The sequence below is a fragment of the Leptidea sinapis genome, chromosome 3 (assembly GCF_905404315.1).
Source record: "Leptidea sinapis chromosome 3, ilLepSina1.1, whole genome shotgun sequence".
Taxonomy (NCBI): Eukaryota; Metazoa; Arthropoda; class Insecta; order Lepidoptera; family Pieridae; genus Leptidea; species Leptidea sinapis.
In genome coordinates, this window is record NC_066267.1 from 9,396,065 (window position 1) to 9,422,575 (window position 26,511).

At 32.7% G+C, this 26,511-nt stretch overlaps 1 protein-coding gene across 50 annotated transcripts in view; it reads right to left on the reverse strand.

The window, feature by feature from the left end:
• Nucleotides 1-2,464: 2,464 nt before the first annotated feature.
• Nucleotides 2,465-26,511, reverse strand: part of LOC126979603 (perilipin-4) — a 60,315-nt gene continuing 36,268 nt past the window's right edge. Inside the window, exons 3-45 of one of the 50 annotated variants that reach the window (XM_050828977.1) lie at nucleotides 23,022-23,156; nucleotides 21,283-21,348; nucleotides 20,937-21,023; nucleotides 19,775-19,873; nucleotides 19,597-19,683; nucleotides 19,404-19,502; nucleotides 19,226-19,312; nucleotides 19,033-19,131; nucleotides 18,854-18,940; nucleotides 18,661-18,759; nucleotides 18,483-18,569; nucleotides 18,290-18,388; nucleotides 18,111-18,197; nucleotides 17,843-17,941; nucleotides 17,668-17,766; nucleotides 17,296-17,394; nucleotides 17,133-17,219; nucleotides 16,864-16,962; nucleotides 16,689-16,787; nucleotides 16,539-16,616; nucleotides 16,310-16,408; nucleotides 16,129-16,215; nucleotides 15,936-16,022; nucleotides 15,688-15,786; nucleotides 15,517-15,603; nucleotides 15,076-15,174; nucleotides 14,904-15,002; nucleotides 13,082-13,168; nucleotides 12,582-12,680; nucleotides 12,406-12,504; nucleotides 12,228-12,314; nucleotides 11,930-12,027; nucleotides 11,753-11,852; nucleotides 11,581-11,667; nucleotides 11,332-11,430; nucleotides 11,160-11,258; nucleotides 10,984-11,070; nucleotides 10,822-10,908; nucleotides 10,603-10,701; nucleotides 10,122-10,187; nucleotides 8,530-8,670; nucleotides 6,742-6,935; nucleotides 2,465-4,785 (exon numbers count right to left, since the gene is read on the reverse strand). In XM_050828977.1, coding sequence (XP_050684934.1) covers nucleotides 4,699-4,785; nucleotides 6,742-6,935; nucleotides 8,530-8,670; nucleotides 10,122-10,187; nucleotides 10,603-10,701; nucleotides 10,822-10,908; nucleotides 10,984-11,070; nucleotides 11,160-11,258; nucleotides 11,332-11,430; nucleotides 11,581-11,667; nucleotides 11,753-11,852; nucleotides 11,930-12,027; nucleotides 12,228-12,314; nucleotides 12,406-12,504; nucleotides 12,582-12,680; nucleotides 13,082-13,168; nucleotides 14,904-15,002; nucleotides 15,076-15,174; nucleotides 15,517-15,603; nucleotides 15,688-15,786; nucleotides 15,936-16,022; nucleotides 16,129-16,215; nucleotides 16,310-16,408; nucleotides 16,539-16,616; nucleotides 16,689-16,787; nucleotides 16,864-16,962; nucleotides 17,133-17,219; nucleotides 17,296-17,394; nucleotides 17,668-17,766; nucleotides 17,843-17,941; nucleotides 18,111-18,197; nucleotides 18,290-18,388; nucleotides 18,483-18,569; nucleotides 18,661-18,759; nucleotides 18,854-18,940; nucleotides 19,033-19,131; nucleotides 19,226-19,312; nucleotides 19,404-19,502; nucleotides 19,597-19,683; nucleotides 19,775-19,873; nucleotides 20,937-21,023; nucleotides 21,283-21,348; nucleotides 23,022-23,156 — 4,151 coding nt within the window. In that variant the 3' untranslated portion in view covers nucleotides 2,465-4,698. Of the gene's footprint in view, nucleotides 4,786-6,741; nucleotides 6,936-8,529; nucleotides 8,671-10,115; nucleotides 10,188-10,602; nucleotides 10,702-10,821; nucleotides 10,909-10,983; nucleotides 11,071-11,159; nucleotides 11,259-11,331; nucleotides 11,431-11,580; nucleotides 11,668-11,752; nucleotides 11,853-11,929; nucleotides 12,028-12,227; nucleotides 12,315-12,405; nucleotides 12,505-12,581; nucleotides 12,681-13,081; nucleotides 13,169-14,903; nucleotides 15,003-15,075; nucleotides 15,175-15,516; nucleotides 15,604-15,687; nucleotides 15,787-15,935; nucleotides 16,023-16,128; nucleotides 16,216-16,309; nucleotides 16,409-16,538; nucleotides 16,617-16,688; nucleotides 16,788-16,863; nucleotides 16,963-17,132; nucleotides 17,220-17,295; nucleotides 17,395-17,667; nucleotides 17,767-17,842; nucleotides 17,942-18,110; nucleotides 18,198-18,289; nucleotides 18,389-18,482; nucleotides 18,570-18,660; nucleotides 18,760-18,853; nucleotides 18,941-19,032; nucleotides 19,132-19,225; nucleotides 19,313-19,403; nucleotides 19,503-19,596; nucleotides 19,684-19,774; nucleotides 19,874-20,936; nucleotides 21,024-21,282; nucleotides 21,349-21,538; nucleotides 21,695-23,021; nucleotides 23,157-26,511 lie in introns of those variants that run through there. The other 49 variants (XM_050828976.1, XM_050829003.1, XM_050828984.1 and 46 more) reach the window with 49 other exon arrangements.

Genomic DNA, 26,511 nt, shown 5'->3' on the forward strand with positions numbered 1-26,511 from the left:
ATGTCCTTCACACGACGCGCCACAAATTAGGATATTATCGCCACCATCCGGATGTGTGGCGGTCCTCCACAGTGCGGTTTTCAAGGAACTTTCTTCCACATACAATAAAGATATAGAATGAGCTTACTTGTGCGGTGTTTCCGAGACGATCGACATGCGTACTTTAAAAAAAGCGCAGTCACTTTTCTGAAAGGCCGGCACCGTTCAAGTGATTCCTCTGGTGTCGCAAGAGAGTGTGGGCGGCGTTGATCACTCAACATGAGGAGATCCATACGCTCGTTTGTTCTCCTCTTCCATAAAAAAAGTTTTAGAACGCGTTATGATAACCTTTAAACCTAATAAATAATTATAGGCGTTGTGCCCATAAACTACTTGCTCATTCAGATATTCTAAAACTAGGAACCAAGTTTTTAAGATGAAGCGACCTCACTGCTAGCCCAGGTTTCAACAGAGAATCTTTTAAGGCCTTAATATTATTATCTGAGTATTTGTCACCAAATCAATAATAAGGGAATACTGAATGATCTACAGAAATGTTTTTTGGGTATAATATAACATCAAAACACTCTTTATGCTTGTATTTTTTATTGTATAGCACTTTTCGACAAGTTTTTTTTTTTTCTAAAAGAGCTACCTAGTTTTCGAAAAGTATTGAAAAAAACTATATCTTTAAATCGTGTTTTCGAAAGAAACCAGTATTGAATAATTATTTTTTTTAAATTCTCAATGACAGAATATTTCGTATGAGTACCTAGTTTTAGTATCTCGACATAATGGCATAGAAGTAGTCACAGTATTACTTACGAAAAAGTTGCCATATTTCAAAAAATATTAATACACATTCTTCATAACAATATAATGTATATACCATATGCAAAGCATAATAAAAATAATTTTTAAAAATTTTGCCTGTTTCTTTGTGCACGTTAATTTTACAAAACTTAAATGATTTAAAAGAAGAACAACGAAAATATTATAATTTAATCAGATTTTTACTTATGTATTGACAAGCTAAACCTAACGTTTAGGATTTGTTAAATAAATTATATTATTTATATAAACAAACGGGTACAGTTTACGTACCGAATAGAATAGATTGTTGTAGAAGTTAATTTTAATACAGAGGTTGTAAGATTTTCAATTTGAGGTCGAATTTAAGTTATAATATTAGTAAACAAACGACAGCAACTATATAAGCGCGCACAAAAGTAAATAAACCCATTTTTTCAGCTTTCTCTCGACATGACTACCAGCATGAGAAGTAAAATAAGTTTTCAATACACTTGTTAAACATGGTTTCCCCAAAGAGATTACTTGCTTCTAAGTTCTACTACTATAATTATTGTAGCCACTGATGCAGGCGTTACCCGTAAACAGTACGACAAAAGCGTTCAAGTAGCACCTGGATCTTCCATTCGATAAAGAAATCATGAGTGCGAATACTTACCCTGTACGACGGGTACGAATATACTATATAATATCAGGTTTCGACAGTTACATTTATATAAGGGGAGCGGAGAAATTCTAGTAGGTATCTTCCTACTGCCACGATTTCTTAATTTAGGTATTACCACCATCTTTACATGGAAATAATATTAAGTAGGTAACTATATGAGTTTTGTTATTAACTAAATAATTTTTTAAGAAAGTGACCGTGATTGATAAGTTAGAAAATTATGATACATTCAAATCATATTTTTAATGTTAATTGTTATTTATTTATTAATTTAACAATAATAGTGTCATACCCATAGATCCAAAATGTATCATTTATTAATTAGGTACTTTTTCGTAGTAAGGCAAAGAAAATGAGCCATACCTACAGCCAAACACAAAAAAAAAGTTTGGAGATAGAATTAGTTATTTTATAATATTTACTTTAATTTATTTGCCTCATGTGTTTTTTAAGACATAAAAGGTATAAAAATTAAAATACGGTAGGTTATTTAATTAATTAAAAAAAAAATATTACAAAATTAATTTAATAGTAGGCTGTATAGGTCTAGAGCCCAAGCCTAATATCAATGTCGTAAGATTAAAAAAAAAAGCGGCGGGACAACAAAAGGTGTTGTCTTTTCGTGCGTTTATTAATATCTTCAAATTTGCTAAAATTGTTAAGAATGTCCATGTTATACTACTGTTTTATTTCCTCGTAATCGAAATGAAAAGCAGAGTTAATAACTCGTCCACAAAACCATTTTATCCTCGAAATTACTATAAGCCCTCGCCTTCGGCTCGTGCTGCTAACAGTCTCGGATAAAAATGGTTCGTTTTGTGCACTCGTTCTAAAATCTACTATTTGTAATAACACCGTAGGTAGGTAGTAGGATAGGATGTTTCCTTATGACACAAATGGATTATAGGTACTGTTTACGTTCCTAGTCGTCCGCTAAGTTTGGCAAGGGGTACATACCTTTCTACGACTGAGCCTCTGTCGCTTTTATCAGACGTAAAAATAAAAGTGTGTCTTGCGATGCATTTATTGAATAAACAATAAACATTATACAATTTATCATATACTTGCTAATGATAAAATAAAATTATAATATATATGTCCGACACAAACATATAAAACATAATAATATAATTATTACAATAGGTTACAGGTACCTACAAATATAACGTACATACCTAAATACTCAAATTAGTCATTATTAGGTAAATATGCAAACAAATCTTTGTACCATTCTGATGATATATAATGATATAAATATAAAATAAGATTTATTTTTTTTTAATTTAAAAACATTTTTAACCCTTTTTCTTTAAACTTAAAATTTTCATACCTGGTCAATATTAAATAAAGGCAGAAGTTGGACGGCAGTTTTATAGCCAAGCATGAATTTTATAGGTCATTGTAAATTTCAAAATGCACAAAATACAAAATGTATTAGCACAATATTAACAGTTGGGGGGCGTCCATAAATTACGTGAGGTGTTTTTTTTTTAATTTACCGTATCTCCCTCCCTCCCCCTGGTGAGATGTTATTCAACCCCTACCCCATTCCCCAATCTTATGTGAGATTTTTTTTAAAGTGGGTTTCTTACGAAGCGCGTAGGTTTGTTATTGTAATAAGAAAAAAAAATACTTCATGCTTTTATTTACGACTAGTTAAGATAGTAAGCAATATTGCTGAGAGTTATAAGTGTAATAAAAATTTAACAACAGAATACTTAAATCGTAACTACTGTGATTAAAACAATATTATATATATTATATTATATATGTCTACTCTAATTCAGTCCATGGAGAATCATGCGCGGTCTCTTTCGAACGAATAAGTAAATGATCTTAATCGTATTACGATTACACTTAAGATTACTTCACTAGATTAAACTGCCTTATTCATAATAAAAAGCTTTTTGAAGGTATAAAGCTATATTAGTTAAACGTGTTTTAAGCCTATCGAACGTTCGATAAAATTCCTTATTCATAGTCGTTAGATAAATCTCCCACAACTAATACCTACGTCTCTATAGAAAGCAATGTTGCCATTTCGTACAAAAAAAACATGATTTTAGCTAATTTAATGAGGAATTGTCAATGGAAACAGACATCCTTAATTTCAAACTTCAAAAATCAATGTTTTGAAGTCTGTCGGCTGTCAATCTATGATGGATATCCAAAAACTTTGAGTGGAAAGCTATTGGACGCGTTTACGAATCAAACGAACAGCTGATCGATGCCGGCCATGTTTTTTTGCGTTCGAGTGCATATAATAGGTTTATAGAAGGGAGCTAGGAAGCTACTGTAAGTCACGTGAGCTTTATCGAAGAGATAATGAGCGTTTTAGCTCTAATATACGATTATGAATACCATTTTTAACAAGCGTATTTTAGCGATGTTTTAAATCTCCGCTAAGTCATTATGAATAAGACAGTAAATCTTAAGCATGTACAATCTGGATTAAATGGACCGAAAAGTTTTTTTTTGTTTCAATCAGAAAAAAAAATTGCGTGATATTTGCCGAGAACCCCCCTCTCTCCCACCCTTATCTCACATCTCACGTAGTTTATTCACGCCCCCTTGGTACTTATTTATACAAATTAATTTGAGAGATATATGCATAACTTAATTTTTATTGAGATTTTTTTACATTATATTAAGCCTTAAGTTTAATCATGGTTACAGGTACCAGTTAAGTATAAGTTTATATTCAAAGCCCATTCAAAAAGCTGTACTTAGCTCTTGTTTTTATACAATTTAAATTTTCCAAAAACATAACACAAATAGAGAAATAAACCTTCGAAATATTTTATTTGTAATTGCTCAGAATTGCGGAATACACTCAGTTTAATTGAATAATAGTGTTATTTTATAATAGATTTTAACATTTCCAAAAATGAGTAAACTTTGGAAATAATCTTAAGCTTTAATGTATATGTGTGTTTATTAAAGCATTATTATATAAGTGCTAACATAATAAGGCATGAACGAACAACATCAATATTTAATCTAAATATAAAATTCAGTAAGTAGGGACACATAGTTTGTGAGCTAACATTAAAATTATAATATTTTAACATCCCATTGTCAGCAGTGGGTAATTGTAGCAAAATAGTTTTAATTTGGGTATGAAAATACATATTTTTATATCAATTTCAGAGGAACTGTTGTTTTGTGCTTATTGTTTCTATAGATAAATCTTGTTTCCCGGATGACCAGTACGGAAGAAATATAAAACAATGATGAGATTTCTACTTGAAAGTGCTCAGCCCCTTGCTCAGAAGACTAGCCGCTCCATCAGCACCGTCTTGTGCCTTAGACGATAAGTTTCCCACAAGCTGTAATAACAAAGAATAATAAGTATATAGAAAACCAGTCAAATCTGACTCAAGAACAAACTCGAAAGGTTCTTTTCATCTATCAAATAACACTTTGTATTTTTTTAATACTTTAAAAAACATGTTTTTTTTTACATGGTGGCCATTTTGGAATTCGCCATCTTGGTTTACTTGTGCTCATAAACATTTTCGGTTTCAACCATTCTTACACTTTATTCATTTTATTAATAGTTTTTTGACAGGTCACGCCATGAAATTTTCACATTGTTTATGTTAAAATTTCATATAAATAATATTGTACTTCATGGACGGGTACCGCTCCGTTAGTGATGTGGCACACATAACGATTACTTACTACTATTGTGCCACAGATTACAAATAATCGATACAAATAAATGCTAATATGTAAACAAGGTGTAATATGTTATTTAATCAGGAAGAAAACAAAATTTTAAGGTTGAATCCAATAAATTAAAATACATAAAGTTTACTATATTTTTAGTATATGGCATAAAAATAGAACAGCAAAAATAGTTTAATTCCTTTTATTAACATGAGTCGTCAGAATAATCATTTATACTGGATTCGTCCGATGAGGAGTCCTCAGTAATATTAATGATTATATTTATGATTAGTTATTGCGTGCATAAATTATTAAATGCTATGTCACGGTCCCAATCTGACATTATGACTCTTAGTTCTCTCTACCATACTTGCCCAGTTCTCAGCTGTCACGTGGGAGCGTTTTTTAGTAATTGCAACATTTTATTCACTGTAAATGGGGGGCTTGTATTGTTCAATTGATAAGCAGTTATATGGAGGAATCCTAAGGACGATAGAATCATATTCTGCTGCCATTTCATCGATCCCAACGCGGCCTTAACACTGTTTGGCACTTGCGCGATAGGTGTAAGCAGACCGTCATTTTGATTTTCTTGTTCAAAGTAATCATGAAATTGTAGCACTAATTGTCCCTATTGTCCTTTCAACACACGTCCTATCAGAATTTTCACGATCAATATACTCAGCCCAATCTAAGCACTCCCAAAAGGAAGGAATAAAACTATTCAACTCGAGGTATAACAAATGCGAGAGAACACTCAGCGAATGTAAATGCATGTTACTATCACGGGCGTTTATTCCGTGTGAAATGGCGGCTGGACGGACGGTCGTTCGATGTTGTCAGTTAACGTATAGGTATATCAATTTTACCGTTTTAAATTTTTACAAAAAAACATAAGTGGTATCGATACCTACGTCCTTTAGGACATCTAAATCAACTATTAATAAAACGGACAAATTATAGGAATAAAATTTAAAACTTTGATGTTAAAACTGTGAACATTCTGAATCATAAAAGCCCATTTCATAGCTTTTAAATTCATGTACACATCACCACAAATCAATAGGGTGTATGAGTGTTACAGATATTTAGTTCAATTATTTTTTTTAATCTTTATTATTATGATTATACTATAAATAGATTTTTCTTATTAAATGTTTGCTGAATAAATATTACTCTAAATACGCGCGAAATATAAAATATCGAATCGCAATACTATTGATTGAAGCGCACTGTGACGTCATAATCCATGTAAACACAACTGTTAACATAATCCCTGGTATGATTGCTAGATATTATTTTCAGCGATTACAGATGTACTAAATTATATTATTAACAACCCAAGAAAAAACCGGGTCTCCATTAACAAGTATAACATAGATTGTTGATAAAGACTATGACGTCACAGAAACCCCCGCAAAATGGCGCGTTTGAATAGGCGACATATATTACCCGAAAAGAATATTTATTTTTTAATTCATTAAGAATGTTCTTATTTATTTGATGCGTTTGATAACTTTTAGGTTGTAAAAATCAAAAACATCTACGTATTTTTAAAAAGTATGCATACATGTACCCTATTATCGAAGTAAGATTACAAATGATTTACTAACATTTTCCCGTTTCTCATTAAGATATCTATCAGCGTCTTTGATCTTCGAGTCGACAACGTGGCCCGCGTTCTTGATTCCCTCGTCGGCGGCGTTCTCCACTCTCTTGAGGGTATTGTCAACTGTGCTGCTGACTGCATTCGAAGCGTCTGCCGCCGCCTTCTCTGCTGCCTTCTTGGATTCTTCTACAGCAGCATCTGGAACGAGATGTTTGCTATACATTAAAAAAAGAACAATTGTAACTGGAAATAACTATAGATTTGTTTTAGCAAGATGCTGACGTGATGGGGAGAGGTATGGCAACCGCTCATGAACATCTAGAACACGAGGAGCCAAGAGATGCGTTGCCGGCCTTTAATGGTGCGTACAGATTGGTGAAATGTAACATGAAATGTATCATGCAATGAAAGAATCTCATACTTTGGACGTCTTGCTACGAGCATTACAAGCTGCGCGCGGAGCGACCCGTGATTTATCGGTTTTTTGAACGAACACAAAGGGACACGCTCGCGCACGATATTGTGATCATTAAGGCCGCCAAAATAGCGGATAATTAATAAAAAATAATTACATGTCTACAGAGTATGAGAAGTAAATCATTTTCCCCCTTATTCATAATAGTCTGCTAACTTAAAGCATTGCTAATTCTCACTCTGTCTTCTTCTATTGACCTAAGTCAGAATGAGAAAAAACATTCCTTAGCGGCTGTTTTAAGTTAGCGGTCCATTATGAATAAGGGGGTTGATCTTTGCATTTCTATTTATAATAGACATTGCGAAAATAAATCACCATAGTACCCCCTAACTTTTACATTTTGCCATGCTTATCATTCATTCAATCTAGATAAAAATTGTATGAAAAACTATTAACTATTAACTTACCAATGCTATTTAACATGACATAGTTTTGTAAAGAAAATTGCATAAGGTTTGTAATAAATTAAAAATGCTTCTAATTCTGAATTAAAACTATGGCGATCCTGTGCGAAAGAGGCAACCTAGCTCCGCTCGATTGCTCAAGGCCGTTGACTCGGAGCTCAGCCTTAAATCTCAGGGAACGGGCGCTGTACCGCTTTACGTTGTGACCACAGGCAAACCGTTCACATCGTACTGAGCCCCATCAATGAAATATATATACATAATAATATGTTACTCAAAGCGCAATAGTAACGCAACACATATAATGCGTAAAAGATTTATCCATAGTAAGAGTCGGAGCACTGCAATAATAAATAGTTTTAATAAGGAGTTCCAATACCTATTGCTTGGCTTCAACTTCAGATCAGTTGCTGCTACCATTTCGTCAAAAAACAAGTTAGGTTTAATTATCTTATCGAGTTAAGAATTAGTCTCGTCATCGCTTTGGTAGGTCGTTTTGTAATTCGTTACGACTTCAGCCGTTCTCAATATTCAGTCTATCTCCGGTTGTAGCCTACTTGAGATATAAATCGTAACTATCGTTGACTTTTCTGTCCCAATAAACTTATCGACGGTAACTCTTCTTATCCGTACACGATGTCTGTCAATGGGAAGACGTATAGCTTACCAGCGATAAAAGTTTGTATGGAAATTGCAATTCACGTGACCCAATATAAGTCGATAAGAATGACTTATCGTGTATAATTGGGACAGCTTCAGATTATTGACAGCTAAGTACTGACAGTAGAAGATAGTAATTTATCTCTATCTGTAGATAGTATATTGGGAATGCCGAATACTGTACTATGGGCTGTCAGCTATACCTGTCAACATTTACTCGCTGCGTATCTAAATCCCATAAAATGTAACTTACTAGCTACTCGCTTGGCCTCTTCTGCGGCAGCCTCTGCAGCCTTCGTAGCCTCTTGTTTAGCAGCCTCTGCAGCTCTTCTGGCTTTCTCCTTAGCGTCGTCAGCAGCCTTCTTAGTGCTGTCTACAGTCGTGTTGATGGTGTCTATAAAAATGTTATCAGTAAGTAATAAATAATAACTTAAAGTATTCGTAAAAGTTGTTAGTAACAATTATGTACAATACTTTATACACCGTTAGTTAAAAAAAATACCAACATAATCTAGTAAGTATATTAGTTTACGATTACTGAACTAATTATTTATAAGTGTTATGGAGGATTTTCGGAAAGTTTCACACTGAATGATTCTATTTCCAATACACGGAAAACTGACTGCATATTTACGATCTCTTAATTATTTCAACGTACCCCGACCTTTTCTTGTAGAAACAAGTGAAATATAGGTTTACATTCCAATTAAGTCAGTCTACAGATCTTTATAGGTTAAAATTTTTATTTAAATAATAAGTAAATATACCTACTTATAGGGATCCTTTTAATTAAAGTATACAGTAGTGAATAATATCGCTTCAAGTAGGACTTTTTTGTCCTTTGTACTTTTCTATCAGCTTTAATAACTACTTATAACCCAAAAACATAAAAAAAAATGGTATGCCGCGAATACAAAACCCGTGAACATGGAATGGTCACTTATATGGGATTATAGGGGGGATACGTTCCCAGGTGACAAAATATAGAACAAATACATAAGAATCAATACAATTGAAGTTTTTACCACAGTTTTTGCAACTGTATTTGTATATGCGGCTTTGTGTTACAGCAACTAAAATCCATATGTTACCGACCAAACCGTATTTTAGGACTAAGTTTTCATAGGCCAAATCAGTTCATCTTTTAGGCGATAGGATAAATCTGATTTTTGACGAGGCAGAACTAGTATAGACTAGGCGTAACCAGTTTTTCCTGAGGTGGAGTTATTTTTGTTAGGCTCGACAGCCTAGGGTTTGTTCAAAGGCGGAAAGGTGAAGCTAGTTTAACCTCGTCGGAAGGTACCAGTTTATCGTTTCGCCTAGATGAACTTATTTGGCCTAGGAAAAACTAGTTTGCCCTAAAATCGAGATTGTCAAGTAACATTTAAATTAGAATTAGTTAGAAAGCACATTCATAAAACGAAAAACTTGTTAATTTAGGTACCATTACATAGAAACGTTTGGTTGTAAAGTATAACAGTCTCAAAGTAAACCTTATTATTTATTCCCATTAAGGTGTACATATCCAATATATTGATCCCATAAATAGAGTTCACTATTGTCATGGAAGACTAACAAACTTATATTGCAGATATACAAGGGCCAACACTTACAGTTCTATTTTAAAACCACATTTCTACGGAACTAATTAATCTTATTTTTTAATGAATTAAAGATTGTTGCGATTCTTTTGGTACCTACGAAGATATTATTGGACAATATGTTCTAAATTTTGATTTTGTTAAATAAAAGTCGTACAATTTCTCGAAAAATATTTTTTTTTAAAACTGCGTTTAATCACGTTAGTAAAGCAAACGAAAATAATGTATATATTAGTACCTTTACCACTTTCAAGAATGCTATTAGCCTTAGAATCTTCTGAGTCGTCCGTCACCGAGCTTGTAACTAAGTCTATAAACAGAAATTAGCCACAGATACCATGCAGAAATAAATAAGAAAAGGAATAAGTAAAGCAAGAAAAAAATTGACATAAACTATAGGAAAAAATAAACAATAACTAAATTGTTCTAGCGAACGTGGAAGTTATACTGGCGTTCTTTTATAAGAATAGGCATCAGGAAAAACGAGCATGCAGAATCATCTGAAGATAAATGGTAAACGCAAACCATGTTCTCTATGAACATGTAGACAAGAATAAAACATCATAGTTAGTCTAACTTGCTCGTTTAAGTATTTAGTGAAACTGTATACAATTATCTTAGTATAATCGTAAAAAAGTTCAGCTAATCTTGAATAATATTATGGTGCCTATTGTGATTAACTTATTTATTAACTATTATTTTCGAATTATTATGATATACTCTACCTTTAGCTCCAGTAACTAGATTTGCGCTTTTATCATAAACAGCACTTGCTACGTTCTTTGTTGTATCAACTGTACCTTGTACTGTGCTTGCTATCGTATCTAAAAAGCAAATGCTAAGTGAACAATCAAGCATTCTACGAATAGTGGTAATTTTTAAATTCAGAGCTATATGAATTTTTATATTAATAAATGCAAGACTACTAAAGGACCATAACGAACCTTTCGCACTGCCAACTAATGATAGTCCCTTATCAAACGCTATAGCTGCTGCTGTTTTTGTGGCATCTACTGTACTTGCTACAGAATCTACAATAATAAATAATGTAAAACGAAAACCAAAGCGAAATAAACACAAATTTTGGCATACAAGTGTCATTATACCTTTTGCACTACTTGCTAGTGCAGTAGTTTTTTCTAATGCAGATGAAGCTGCATTATTTGTAGTGTCAATGCTGCTTGCTACAGTGTCTACAAGTATTAAAACAATAATAACATAAATAAAGAAAATGATTATAATTAAATAAAAAAACTATACTGCTACTGATATTAATGAATACCTTTTGCTGCTCCTACAAGAGACGAACTCTTATCGTATACAGATGAAGCAAGATTTTTAGTAGTATCAACGGTACCGTGCACAGTGTTCGATATAGAATCTATAATTTAAAAATAAAACCTTAAAAACGAATCTAATGAAAATAAAGCAATCTCAAAATAAAAGTAATGTACCTTTAGCGGCTCCTAATACATTAGCACTTTTATCATAAGCTGTAGCTGTTACGTTTTTCGTAGTGTCAACTGTAGACTGGACAGTATTTGCAACAGTATCTGTTTGAATATGTTTTAAATTTGAAAGAATTAATACTTTATATCATTTAAGAGAAAGCAAAAGATACGTAAAGCAAAAACAAATTTAAGTAAATAACGCAAAAAATTATTATTAATGATAATAATTGAATTTATTATAATCATTATTACCTCTTGCACTATTCGCTAATGAAGAAGTTTTGTCTACTGCAGATGCAGCTACATTTTTTGTAGTTTCAATGCCGCTTGCTACAGTGTCTACAAGTAATAAAAAAGGAAGAGAGTAAATGAAGTGAATTGAGTATTGTTTAAAGATATATATAGAGAGGAAGGTATAAATTACCTTGTGCTGTTCCTACAAGAGACGAACTCTTTTCATAAACGGATGAAGCAAGATTTTTAGTGGTATCTACAGTGCCGTATACAGTGTTCGATACGGAATCTATAATAATAAAAAAATAATTAAAAAACGAAACAAATATAAAAATAAAACAAAACTTAAAAGGAAAAATTGTGTATATTTAGCGGCTCCTAATAAATTAGCACTTTTATCGTAAGCTGATGCTGTTGCGTTTTTCGTAGTGTCAACTGTAGTCTGAACAGTATTTGCCACAGTATCTATTGAAATATTATTTAAACGATGAATTTTTAGTATTAACTTAGTGAGTATTTATTTGTATTCAAAAGAATGATTTCATACTTTAATTAAATTTAAATAAAAGAAAACATTAAAAGTTACGCATAAAAAATTGAACAGAATAAATTACATACAAATTATATTTGAATAACTACAAATGTTTTTATAAAACCATTAATACCCCTTGCACTATTCGCTATCGAAGAAGTTTTGTCTACTGCAGATGCAGCTACATTTTTTGTAACATCAACACCGCTCGCTACTGTGTCTTAAAGTAGCAAAATAGTAACGGAGTAATTTAAGAGAATAAATTAGTGTTTAAAGATATTTATATACTCAAATAGATATAAATGCTGTACCTTTTGCTGTTCCTACAAGAGTTGAACTCTTATCATAAACGGATGAAGCAAGATTTTTAGTGGTATCTACAGTGCCGTATACAGTGTCCGATACAGAATCTATAATAATAAAAAAATAATTAAAAAACGAAACAAATATAAAAATAAAACAAAACTTAAAAGGAGAAATTGTGTACCTTTAGCGGCTCCTAGTAAATTAGCACTTTTATCATAAGCTGTAGCTGTTACGTTTTTCGTAGTGTCAACTGTAGTCTGAACAGTATTTGCAACAGTATCTGTTGAATATTTTTTAAACGATGAATATTTTGTATTTTATTATAATCTAAGTGAGTATGTCTTTGTGAAATTTGAAAGAAATTATACTTAATTTAAAGTATCTTTAACGGCTCCTAAAAAATTAGCACTTTTATGGTAGCTGTTACGTTTTTCGTAATATCAACTGTTGTTTGAACAGTATTTGACACAGTATCTGTTTGAATATAATTTAAACGATGACTTTTTTTGGTATAAACTTAGTGAGTATTTTTTATTTATTATTCAAAATAATGATTTAATACTTTAATTAAATATAAATAAAAAGAAAATATTAAAAGTTACGCATAAAAAATTGAATAGAATAAATTACATACAAATTGTATTTAAATGACTACAAATTCTAGTAGAAAACCGTTAATACCTCTTGCACTATTCGCTACCGAAGAAGTTTTGTCTACTGCAGATGCAGCTACATTTTTTGTAACATCAACACCGCTCGCTACTGTGTCTAAAAGGAGTAAAATAGTAACGGAGTAACTTAAGAGAAGAAATGAGTATTTAAAGATATATATACTAGTCAAAACAAAATAAGGGCCACTTGATTTAATTGATCTCTTTAGCGATGATTTATTGTGTATGCATTCGCAAGTAGCTGATTATTAAAATTATTGACTGAGTTGAAATTATTAAATTATGCTAAGTGTTCCTGAGAACACTGTAAATTTTGTTTAATTAGTGGCTGCATTAACATTTAAAAAAAGTCATGCCGAGTATTCGACGTCGTATGGACTTGCTAACCGTAACTAGAAAAGTAACATTGCGTCAAGAAGGCCATTCGCAGCGTTCTGTAGCGTTGCAGCTGGGTTTTTCCCGGCGAGCGATCCACAATGCTTGGAATCGTTTTCAAGAAACTGGGAGCCTAACCAGGAGACGGGGATCTGGCAGAGTTCGAGCAACTATCACACAGGAGGACCACTACGTGCGCTTGACTGCGCACAGAGAACGCTGCATAACAGCCCGTTCCTTACAAAACCGTTTGCAGCAGGCGACCGGTACACGTTTTAGTGATCAAACCATTAGAAATCGTTTACACAAAGACCAGCAGTTCTCCAGGAGACGCGTAGTGCGGATAACATTAACAATTGCTTATGGTGCAAACCGATTATCATTCGCAAGGCAGCATCTAGCATGGATATGAATGATTGGAGGACAGTATTGTTTACGGATGAGTGCAAAGTAAAATTTTTTAGTGATAAACGTCGCATTAGGGACTGGAGGCGTGAAGGTGAGCGATTTTGGGATGCTTGCATCCATGAAAGTGACTGATTTGGGGGTCCCAATGGTAGGGTATGGGGAGAGAGAGAATCTGTATGTCAGGCAGAACCGAGCTGGTAATTCTAAGCGAAGTCTAGTCGAAGAAGAACGAGTCTCGAGCCAGATTTTGGCGAGTCAACACGTCCTGGGGATGCCTCGAGTAGGGGCGAAACACGTGTCGAATTGTTTAAAGACAAATATAGGCGGAATTAACACTAAAGAAAATTCAAATCATTTGGATATCTAAACGAAAGCACAATAACAGCTCAACGTTACATCAAGCAGCTCATAAGACCTCATATGGTCTCATATACACAGAGAATGGACGCAAGATTCCATCTGATGCACTATAATGCTCGCGCTCATACAGCTAGGGCCACCAGAGAAGCCCTAGAGGAGGCTGGTATACAGGTGTTGCCCTGGTCTGCAAACAGTCCGGATCACAATCCCATTGAACACATGTGGGATTAACTGAAACGCATTGCTTGAAGCACAAACCAACCCGTGCACAATGAAAGACAGCTAATAAACGTTCTGAAATCAAGCTGGGAACAAATTCCTCAAGAAACAGTGGTACACCTGGTGGAGTGTACCTTCTAGGCTTCAAGTGTGCATAAGAGAACGAGGAGGGCTTGATATTGAGGAAGTCACAAATCAACCAACATTTTACGTTTTTTTTGTAGAAATTTTTTCCTCATTAATTATATCTTTGCAAAAATGTAAATTTTTAGAAAACGTAGAGAAATTTTCTTTCTTTACATCATTATTTTATGCTGTCTACAATAAAAATCAATCAATTTATCCAATCGAATCCTTGATCAACCTATAAACCTCAAGAATTAATGAGAATACTGTAAAAACGTGGTGGCCCTTATTTTGTTTTGACTAGATATATATAATATATATTCAAATAGAAATAAATTTTGTACCTTTTGCTGTTCCTACAAGAGATGAACTCTTATCATAAACGGATGAAGCAAGATTTTTAGTGGTATCTACAGTGCCGTATACAGTGTTCGATACAGAATCTATAATAATAAAATTAAATTAAAAAACGAAACAAATATAATAAATCAAAACATAAAAGGAGAAATTGTGTACCTTTAGCGGCTCCTAGTAAATTAGCACTTTTATCATAAGCTGTAGCTGTTACGTTTTTCGTAGTGTCAACTGTAGTCTGAACAGTATTTGCAACAGTATCTGTTGAATATTTTTTAAACGATGAATATTTTGTATTTTATTAGAATCTTAGTGAGTATGTCTTTGTTAAATTTGAAAGAAATTATACTTAATTTAAAGAATCTTTAGCGGCTCCTTAAAAATTAGCACTTTTATGGTAAGCTGTAGCTGTTAAGTTTTTCGTAATATCAACTGTTGTTTGAACAGTGTTTGACACTGTATCAGTTGAATATTTTTTAAACGATGAATATTTTGTATAAACTTAGTATGTCTTTGTTCAAATTTAAAGAATTAATACTTAATTTAAATTTAAGAACAAACAAATCTTTTAAAAGTGTGAGTGATACTAAATTCCATTCATACCACTTGCACTATTCGCTAACGAAGAAGTTTTGTCTACTGCAGATGCAGCTACATTTTTTGTAGTTTCAACGCCGCTTGCTACAGTGTCTACAAGTAGTGAAAAAGAACGGAGTAAATGCCAATGAAATCCGAAAACATAAACAAAGTCATTTTCAAGCACATAAAGCCTACCTTTTGCGGCTCCTACAAGTGATGTCCCTTTCTCTACAGCTGCGGAAGCTACATTCTTACTTGCTTCTAAAGTGTCATGTACTGTATTAGCTACAGTGTCTAAAATGTGATAAACAATGTTATATTTATACAAATGAGATGAAAAAAGAAACTAAATTTAATAGCATAAAATATTTTGAATAAGCCTGTTTTAACAGAACAAAAGTACGTTATTTCACTAGCAAGTTATATTCGATGTCTTTTTATACCTTTGGCAGCCCCTACATACGATATTCCTATGTCGACTGCAGACGTTGCGGCATTTTTACCAGTTTCAATACTACTAGTCACAGTATCTGTGCGAAAACCAAAAGTAAATAAACAAAAAAGTAAACAAGTGTTGAACATATTATAGTTATTGTTGTCAATCTTCAAAATAAATCCATGATAACTCAGAATTACCTTTTGCTAAATCTACATATGACTTTCCAGTTTCTACTGTATTTTGCCCAACTTTTTTTGTACTATCAACAGTGCTTGCTACCATATCTACAAAACGAAAAAAAATCGATGTAAAAATAATAGGTACGAAATTACAACAAATTCAAATCGAATAAGCAATGAATTATAAAATGAAAAATACCTTTAGCATCATTGAGATACGCTATGCCTATTTCAAAAGCAGAAAACGCATAGCTCTTTGACGCATCTACAGCGCTTTGCATAGAGTTTTGTGCAGTACCTAAATGTTATGTTAGCAACAATAATAAATTAATTACAAACACAAAACAAAAATAGCGTAAAACACAGAAAATTAGAAGAGCGTTATTGATGTAAAACAAACACAAATCATTTCAGATAATCCTAAGTACCTTTCGCTACATCAAAATGACTCTGGCTACCCGTAGTACATTCGTCTGTGTTTCCTTCTATTGTATCTGATACCGTATCTTTAAAATCATTTAATAACTATTATAAATTATTGCCATTGAATTGAAGAACAAGTAAATTGTTATCATTACCTGTTGCACTGCTAACATAGGATTTGCCTGTTTCAACAACAGTGTGAGCTACCTTTTGTGTACAATCTATTGTATTGTGCACTGTACTTTGAACATTATCTAAAAGTTATAAGAAAATCAATAACTTCTGGATTTCGCCCAAAATATAAGAGCCTAAATAACTTTTAAGTTTTACCTTTGGTACTAGAAACATAGTGTTTTGTAGTATCATAAGCTGACTCAGCGGTTTGTTTCGAAGTGTCTACTGCGCTTTGAATTGCATGTGTTACTGAATCTACAATAAGAACAATAATAAAAAGTCTATACTGTTCTGAAAATCATACATTTAATCGTTTATCCTTACCGATAATAACTGATATGCATGTCTGGGGAGGATTGAATATCATTTTTTATTATAATTTGACAGGTAATTGAATAAATTATTTTAATATTTCGGTTATTTACCTTTAGCAGAAATTAAATAGCTTTGACCGGTTTCTGCCGCTTTTTGTGAATGTTCTACAGAGCTACTAAATGCACCGGTTACAGTATCTACAAGAAATATGTTTACTATAATAACAACAATTATATTTAATAAAAGAACATGGGTATAATTTATTTGTAATACCTTTGGCACTAGTTGCGTAGCCTATAGCGGCATCAAAGCCGGATGTGGCCGATTGCTTAGTCGCATCTACAGCATAATTCACAGTTTTGGTCGCGGTGTCTAAAATTTTGATATCATTAAATTCCTGTTTGCGATTTCGAGTTTTGGCAAAAAACATACAATATTAGATAACTATTATTAATGGAAAACAAACACGAAATATTTTAGATAATCCTAAGTAACTTTCGCTAAATTAAATTAACACTGGGTACCCGTAGAAGATTCGTCTGTGTTTCCTTCTATTGTATCTGATACCGTATTTTTAAAATCATTTAATAATTATTATAAACTAGTGCCAATAGAACAGAAGAACAAGTAAATTGTTACCATTACCTGTTGCACTGCTAACATAGTATTTGCCTGTTTCAACAACATTGTGAGCTGCCTTTTGTGTAGAATCTATTGTATTGTGTACTGTGGTTTGTACATTATCTAAAAGTTATAATATAATCAATATTTTTTGATTTTCGACCAAAATATAAGAGCCTAAATAACTTTTAAGTATTACCTTTGGCACTAGAAACATAGTATTTTGTAGTATCATAAGCTGACTCAACGGTTTGTTTCGAAGTGTCTACTGCGCTTTGAATTGCATTTGTTACTGAATCTACAATGAGAACAATAATATAAGATCTATACTGTTCTGATAATCATATATTTAATCGTTTATCCTTACCGATACTAACTGATATGCATGGGGAGGATTGAATATTATTTTTTATTATAATTTGACAGGTAATTGAATAGATTAATCTTAATAATATTTAGGTATATACCTTTAGCAGAAGTTAAATAGCTTTGACCGGTTTCTGCCGCTTTTTGCGAATGTTCTACAGAGCTACTAAATGAACCAGTTACAGTATCTACACGAAATATTTATTCACTTTAATAACAACAATTATATTTTAAATTTTAGCTGTAGTAAATAAAATGGATATTTTATGATTCATAATACCTTTGGCATTGGTTGCGAAGCCTAAAGCGGCGTCAAAGCCGGATGTGGCTGATTGCTTAGTCGCATCTACAGCATAATTCACACTTTTGGTGACGGTGTCTAAAATTTTGATACCATTAAGTTACTGTCTACGATTTCAATTTGTGAAATTTAATACGTTCAAATAATTATTTTTAGTAAATCGATAATTTACCTTGAGCAGAAGTTAAATAACTTTGACCAGTCTCTGCCGCTTTTTGTGAATGTTCTACAGAACTATTAAATGCATCGGTTACACTATCTACAAGAAATATTTTTATTTTATATAATAACAAAGATTAAAATGCATTTTATAACTGTACAGAATATGGATCAATAAATATTAATAATACCTTTGGCAGTAGTTGCGAAGCCTAAAGCGGCGTCAAAGCCGGATGTGGCTGAGTGCTTAGTCGCATCTACAGCATAATTCACACTTTTGGTCACGGTGTCTAAAATTTTGATATCATTAAGTTACTGTTTGCGCTTTCAATTTGTGAAATTTAATACGTTCAAATAATTCTTTTTAGTAAATTGATAATTTACCTTGAGCAGAAGTTAAATAACTTTGACCAGTCTCTGCCGCTTTTTGTGAATGTTCTACAGAACTATTAAATGCATCGGTTACACTATCTACAAGAAATATTTATTCACTTTAATAACAACAATTATATTTTATATTTTAGCTGTAGTAAATAAAATGGATATTTGATGATTCATAATACCTTTGGCATTGGTTGCGAAGCCTAAAGCGGCGTCAAAGCCGGATGTGGCTGAGTGCTTAGTCGTATCTACAGCATAATTCACACTTTTGGTCACGGTGTCTAAAATTTTGATACCATTAAGTTACTGTCTACGATTTCAATTTGTGAAATTTAATACGTTCAAATAATTATTTTTAGTAAATCGATAATTTACCTTGAGCAGAAGTTAAATAACTTTGACCAGTCTCTGCCGCTTTTTGTGAATGTTCTACAGAACTATTAAATGCATCGGTTACACTATCTACAAGAAATATTTTTATTTTATATAATAACAAAGATTAAAATTCATTTTATAACTGTACAGAATATGGATCAATAAATATTAATAATACCTTTGGCAGTAGTTGCGTAGCCTAAAGCGGCGTCAAAGCCGGATGTGGCTGAGTGCTTAGTCGTATCTACAGCATAATTCACACTTTTGGTCACGGTGTCTAAAATTTTGATACCATTAAGTTACTGTCTACGATTTCAATTTGTGAAATTTAATACGTTCAAATAATTATTTTTAGTAAATCGATAATTTACCTTGAGCAGAAGTTAAATAACTTTGACCAGTCTCTGCCGCTTTTTGTGAATGTTCTACAGAACTATTAAATGCATCGGTTACACTATCTACAAGAAATATTTTAATTTAATATAATAACAAAAATTATATTGATTTTTATAACTGTACAGAATATGGATCAATAAATATAAATAATACCTTTGGCACTAGTTGCGTAGCCTATAGCGGCATCAAAGCCGGATGTGGCTGATTGCTTAGTCGCATCTACAGCATAATCCACACTTTTGGTCACGGTGTCTAAAATTTTGCTACCATTTAGTTACTGTTTGCGGTTTTAATTGGTGAAATTAAATTTGATAAATTGGTAAAAAAAAGTTGAAAATAGCATTTATAAGATGATATAATTTATCGTGATTATGAAGTGTAAATACTTTTACCACTGTAGGTATGTTTGTATTATTCAAAACAACTGACTTTCAAGTCTTCTTGAGACAGTAACAGAATGAGATATAGTTTTTGGCCTTATTTTCATATATTTGTCCAAAATCGTTAGGAAATTTGTAATGGAAGTGCGTTTTTTGCCTCATAAAGGCGTTGCAAACACGGCTAGCATGATACAAGGTAGCACAATCTTCTTTTAGCACTATTTGTTTTGTTTAACTTAGTTTGATTTGTTTTGTTTTGTGTAAATTAATCAAAATCATGTCAATAAAAGCAACAATAATAAGAAGAATCTTGAGCAGAACTAAAATAGGATTTAATTGTTTTTATTTTGCGAATTATCCATGACACCATGAAATACACCCGTTGTACTGTCTATACGAATAATACACATCTAATGCGAAACCGTTATATCTTTTTAACTATTATCCGTCCAAACGTCCCAATTTTTAACTTTTGCGCTAGTAGCGTATCCTATTGTTGTGTCAAACTCCGATTCTGCTGAATGCTTTGTCGTACCACACTATTCGCCCTATGTGTTACTGAGTCTAAGATATAACATATTATTATCATTCAAGTTTTGGGATAATCTAATTGTTGGGCAATTGAAAGTTATAATTGAAATTTTACCTTTCGTAAAATGTTAAAACGTAAGTAAAATTTGCACGTTTCTAATGATATATCAGCTTTCTCTAAACTTTCTACATTACTTCCACTATCTACCAGAAATATCCATGAAACCGCAACATGTCAATGTTAAAATGTTATTATTACACAGGAAGAAAAAGAATAGAGCATGCGGTTGATATTTAAAGAGATATCATGCAATAAGACAACATCGAATTAATTTACCATGCCAAATTAAATAATCTCAATAAATATCAAGCTTTAAAGAAAGATTTGGTTAAATTAAGCTTACCTTTAGCACCCGTTGCATAACCTTTACCCGTTTCCATAGCGGATTTAGCCGCAGTCTTAGTGCCTTCAACTGTGTTACTAACAGAATCTACAAAACATGCATTAGTGTAGTGATAAAGATTCATATGTCCATACTGGAATACTAAGAGAAGCGAATTAAATTTAACAATTCATTTTAATTTAAAATAAGTATAAATTGAAACTTTATATGGAAATTAATCAATTGTAGATACGTTTCTAAATAAAAATGAATTTAATAAAAAATGTATTTTGTCAAAGATGTAACATTGAAATGACTTGATAAATTATACCGCTTCCGAGTATTATAGATATTTAAAATGACATACCTTTAGCTGTGTTCATTGCTGATTCAGCTGCTTTCTTTGTGTTATCTACAGTGGTTGCGAGTGTGTCTAAAAACAAGCAAATTCTACATTGGCGACATAAAACAAAAATAAAAATTTTCGTATTTGCTAAGATACGAATTATAAAAGATAAAGCTCCAGTATAGAAACAAAGAACTACAAAAAATGTTTACACTACAAAATACAACAAAACAAACAAATTCACAATAATATTATTCAATTTTTAAAAGATACGTACCTTTAATGGTAATTTTAGTAATTTTTCTTTTAGACATGAAGAAACTGACTCAAAAGAAGTTATACGACTTTGTAAGAGAACTCAGATACTTATTTGAAAATATTGATTGTTATCCCACCAACAAGGCCCACAGATGACAATACAATACTACAGGCTTATCAAGTGTCCCGTTTATATACCAGTTGAAGCGAAACAATCATTAAATATTGTAAATAACAGCTCACAATCAAAGTTAATAAGGCGATTGATATTCAGACAATGTAAACAAAGTTAAATGAAGACGTAAACAAATTATTTATCAAATCAATTAGCTACTCTTACAATAGAATGTTTTTTTTTAAATTGAATACTAAGATTAGCTGTTGTTTACTCACTATTAGATTTGGACGTCTAAATTTGTTTATATTTATCCAAAATTATGTGACTCAGCGTAATATTGGCGCAGCCTCAACAAACATGTTTATTTTAATTTAATTTAATGAAATACATTTTCGCATTTCTACTTTATTGTGTCAGATTTATTATTTTTCGAGCGTGCACTACGTGTCTCTTGAAAACAACATCCTTAACGATGTATTATTTTATTTTTAGTTCTAGTTTAACAATTTAAAGACTTGAATGGTAGATTTATATATTTTTATCGAATTTCGTAGAGTAAAGGGAAGGAGAAGTGGAACAAAATGGTCACAGAATGGTACCCTAACAATGGCATAAGAAACAGAAACACTGCCAAATTTCGCAAGAGTGACCTGGGTTGCCAAGGATGGAAATTTATTATTTTTATTAAAGAAGTTCGTATTCGCATAATATTGATCGAAGTATATTCTTGAAAGGGATAAGAAAGAAAAAATCGTGGTGAGATGACCCCACGCGACAAAGCGAAACAAATTTTGAGTTTCTGAGGCTCGAATTCAAAGAACACTCGTATTTTAAATTTTGTAATTTGATGAATCTGTAATGCTGATATAGATTTAAAAAAGTAGCAATGATTTTCAAGCGACTCCTTCTCATTAAAGCTCAACTTTTTCTAAGTTTTACCAGTGGGAGGCGCCTTTGTACAGAATACCGGCTATATTATGGGTACCACAACGGCGCCTATTTCTGCTGTGAAGCAGTAATGTGTAAGCATTATTGTGTTACGGCCTGAAGGGCGCCGTAGCTAGTGAAATTACTAGACAAATGAGACTTAACATCTTATGTCTCGAGGTGACGAGCGCTATTGTAATGCCGCTCAGAAATTTTGGCAGGGCGCATCAAATTCCATCATTTGAACGTCCTGCTCGTCTCGTCCTTTATTTTCATAAAATAAAGTTGTGGTAAACGTTAAAATGCCCTTGAGTTAAGATGCTTGAGTGTTTTGTGACTCAATTGAATAATAATTTGAGTAGCTTTTGGTGTGAAGGTACTATAATATATTCTTTGGTGAAGGTTGAATGTTGCTCCATTTTACGCAGGGTCATAATTATATTCTACGTAACAGTACCTTTAGTGGTGTCGATGACCTTCTTTCCATCAGCTACAGCTTTAGCTGCTGCGTCCTTTGCTTCACCAGCTGCTATGGAGACCTTTGCCATCTCCTTGTCCAGCGCATCGATGGCGGAATGCTTGGCATCCGCGGCTGTTAGTAAAATAATAGATAAATAATGGCTTTAAGATTTCTGGTTTTGCTGAGAAGCTAGGGACAAGAACTACTTAATAATTTTAACAGTATTATTGAAGGAGTCTATCAATCTGGATTTGTTAAGACTAATTCGTATTAATACTCTGCAATGAATTAGAGAGGTATCCTGACGTCATTCGTATTCTTATGATGCGTGAGAAAATTTTGCCTTCAACCATAACTGTTTTAAGATGCATTTTAGCTTCAAGTCAGTCTATCACACAAACTTTTCACGCGGTAATCTTTTCGGTTTTTTTTTTAATATGTAAATTGTATTAATAAATACATTGTGCAGCTTAATTAGAGAAAATTTATTGAAGTAGGCGTTACTTTGCGGAAATCCATAATTATACAAATGATTTGAGTTTTCTTAGTGTTAATTCCGCCAATATTTGTCTTTAAACAATTCGACACTAAGTAACTCTATATGAAAAAAAAATAAGACAAAATAAGTAATTCATATCAAAGAATATTTTGATAACTTTCAGAATACTTGAAATCTTAAAGATTTTTTTTCGCTCTATTTTCTAATTCATATTCGTATCTATTTGTAAATACATATTAAACGTAGAATTATATTGTTTACTAGGCTTATAAACTATTTTTGAAGGCATACCTAAGTGACTAAGTAATATCCTATATGAATTAATAATTTCGACCTTAATTTATTGTATGATGCCTGGTGTTGATTGCTCCATTTGAAACGTGATCAACAGACATTTACATGACGAGTGACCCTGCCTACTGAGTTAGAGGTCCCGAGTTCGAACCCCGGTATTTGCAAACATTTATATGATGAGTGTTTGTTTCCGAGTCATGGATGTTTATATGTATTTATGAATCGTTGTCTTGTGCCCATAGTACAGGCTATGCCTAGTTTGTGGCAAGATAATTTGTGTAAAAGTGTGTCAATATAAATCTTAATATATATTTGTCCGCGATGGACTCCTAAACTAATGAACGAATTTTAATGGGGATTACTTCATGAAGTGCAGTTTGGTCCCACTTGAGAGATAGGATAGTTTTTATTTCGATTTGGGACCTATAATTAATTTTATTTTCAATATTTGTTTTCTATGGATATATTTTATATGAGAGAATTTAGTGACGCACGGTTTGACAGTTCCGCTGTGAAACAATTTCATTATAACAACAGGGAGCATTTTTTACGAAATAATTCTTGATGTTTTGAAATATTATTGGCAAATTCCTATAAAACAGTTTTTTTTTACTATCTACAGAACAACATCTGTCGGGTCAGCTAGTATATTATATATATATATAGATATGAAACAAGGATATTCATATCTTTTATTGTCATGATGCCACCGCGTGAAAAGCACTTCCAATGTGATGTCTGCCAGTGAAATATGGCTGACAGTTATAACAAGAACAATAAGCAGTCTTATCATGACATTAATGGTCTTAATATGTCATACAGATTTTATCATTTTGTCCCTAATGAGTACAGAGTTCATATTGTCGTGGACAATGTCACGTAGGAGGAATATTATTACAGTAGCAACTGCTACCTACACAAAATATACAGTCGCACTTCCCCAGTGCAATAAATTACATTTTTCTGTTTCGGATTGGTTGTAATTTGTAATGTGGCGGACATTACAAATTACGATGGGCTAAAGGTGGGCGTGAACCTCAATTGATAAATCATTAGTGCGCCATTGAAATTATTAAGTTTCTTTAACTGTGATTGGATTTGCAGAAATGCTCCGTAACTTTTAAATTAGATTCAATTTGAGGTTATATTTGTTTTGGCGCGTAATGGAAAATTGGCCGAGTTAATTTATAAAGCTACGCGCGCACCCAAATTCGACACCTTGACGTTAGTTGGTCAACTCGAGCATTTGTATCAGACTTCAGACTAAATTAACTAAATGCGGGTACACACACTATTTTTTATTAGGGTTCCATAACCAAATGGCAAAAAAGGAATCCTAAAAGATTCGTAATGTGTGTCTGTCTGTCCGTCCGTATGTTACAGCCACTTTTTTCTGTAACTATAAGAACTATACTGTTGAAACTTTGGTAAGTAGATGTATTCTGTGAACCGTATTAAGATTTTCACACAAAAATAGAAAAAAACAATAAATTTTGGGGGTTATAATAATAGGACTTTAATACTTAATACTGAAACTCATTTTTTTTTCTACAAACCCAAGTATTTGTTACAACGAACTACAAGAATTTTTATTATTTATTCTGTTACTTGCTGCTATGGAACACTTGGCCGTTTTTATATACAATTAGATACCTATTATGTCAGCAATGTATTTTGTTGCCTGTAATTTTTTTTAATAGCAGAAGAACGAGTGACAAAGGTCCGTGATCCTAAGTGATCACTGCCATCCATACTCTGTTGAAAGATCCCATAGTTTGGGTGGTAGAAAATTCGTCGAAAACCATGCTATCTACGTAGTGAGAAAGATATTTAAATATTTTCCGTTTATTGCGTTTTTTAAGACATTTTCATTTGTGCGTTGATTAGTAATCAGTAAGAACAAAGTATTTCATAATTCACTATGAGATTACGGACCGACAATTGCAAACGAATAAGACATATGTTGAACGGGCGCAGTTGGTGAAATTTTGGGGTTATTTATGTTCTGATAAGCGTTTAAGGAAAAAATTCATCATCATCATCCACTGGAAGAAGTCCACTGCTGGACAAAGGCAAAGACCTCCACGACGAACGGTCCTACAGTGCCCTTATCCAACGTATTCTGGTGATCTTGACCAGATCGTCGGTCCATCTTGTACCATCACTGCGTCTTCCGGTACGTGGTCGCCATTCGAGGATTTTACTGTCCTAATTTATCTGTCCGTCGAACTATGTGCCCTGCCCACTGCTACTTAAGTTTCGCAATCATTTGGGCTATGTTAGTGAGTTTGGTTCTATTGGTTGATCTCGCAGGGAAACTCCAAGCAAAGGCTTCTCCATTGCCCTCTGAGCGACAATGAGCTTTCTCATCAGGCCGATAAAAAAAATACTACATCTCAATTGCATTGCGATAAAATCTCCTTCACTGCAGGGCAATACTCAAACCTACACATAAAATGTCATGAACATTATGGGCATTCCGAAGGTCTCCTATTATAAGCCTACAGAAAAAAGGAATACAAAAGCATTACCAGTTTCCATTTACACGGTTCCGATATTGAAAGATGCAACTCATTAAATACAAAATGAGTGAATCGTTATGACCTAGAAGTTGCTAGAGACGTTTCTAGAATTCTTAATTTGGCAACATTTTGCTATTAACTTCGGTTGCGACGCAATAGAGTTAAAGTAATA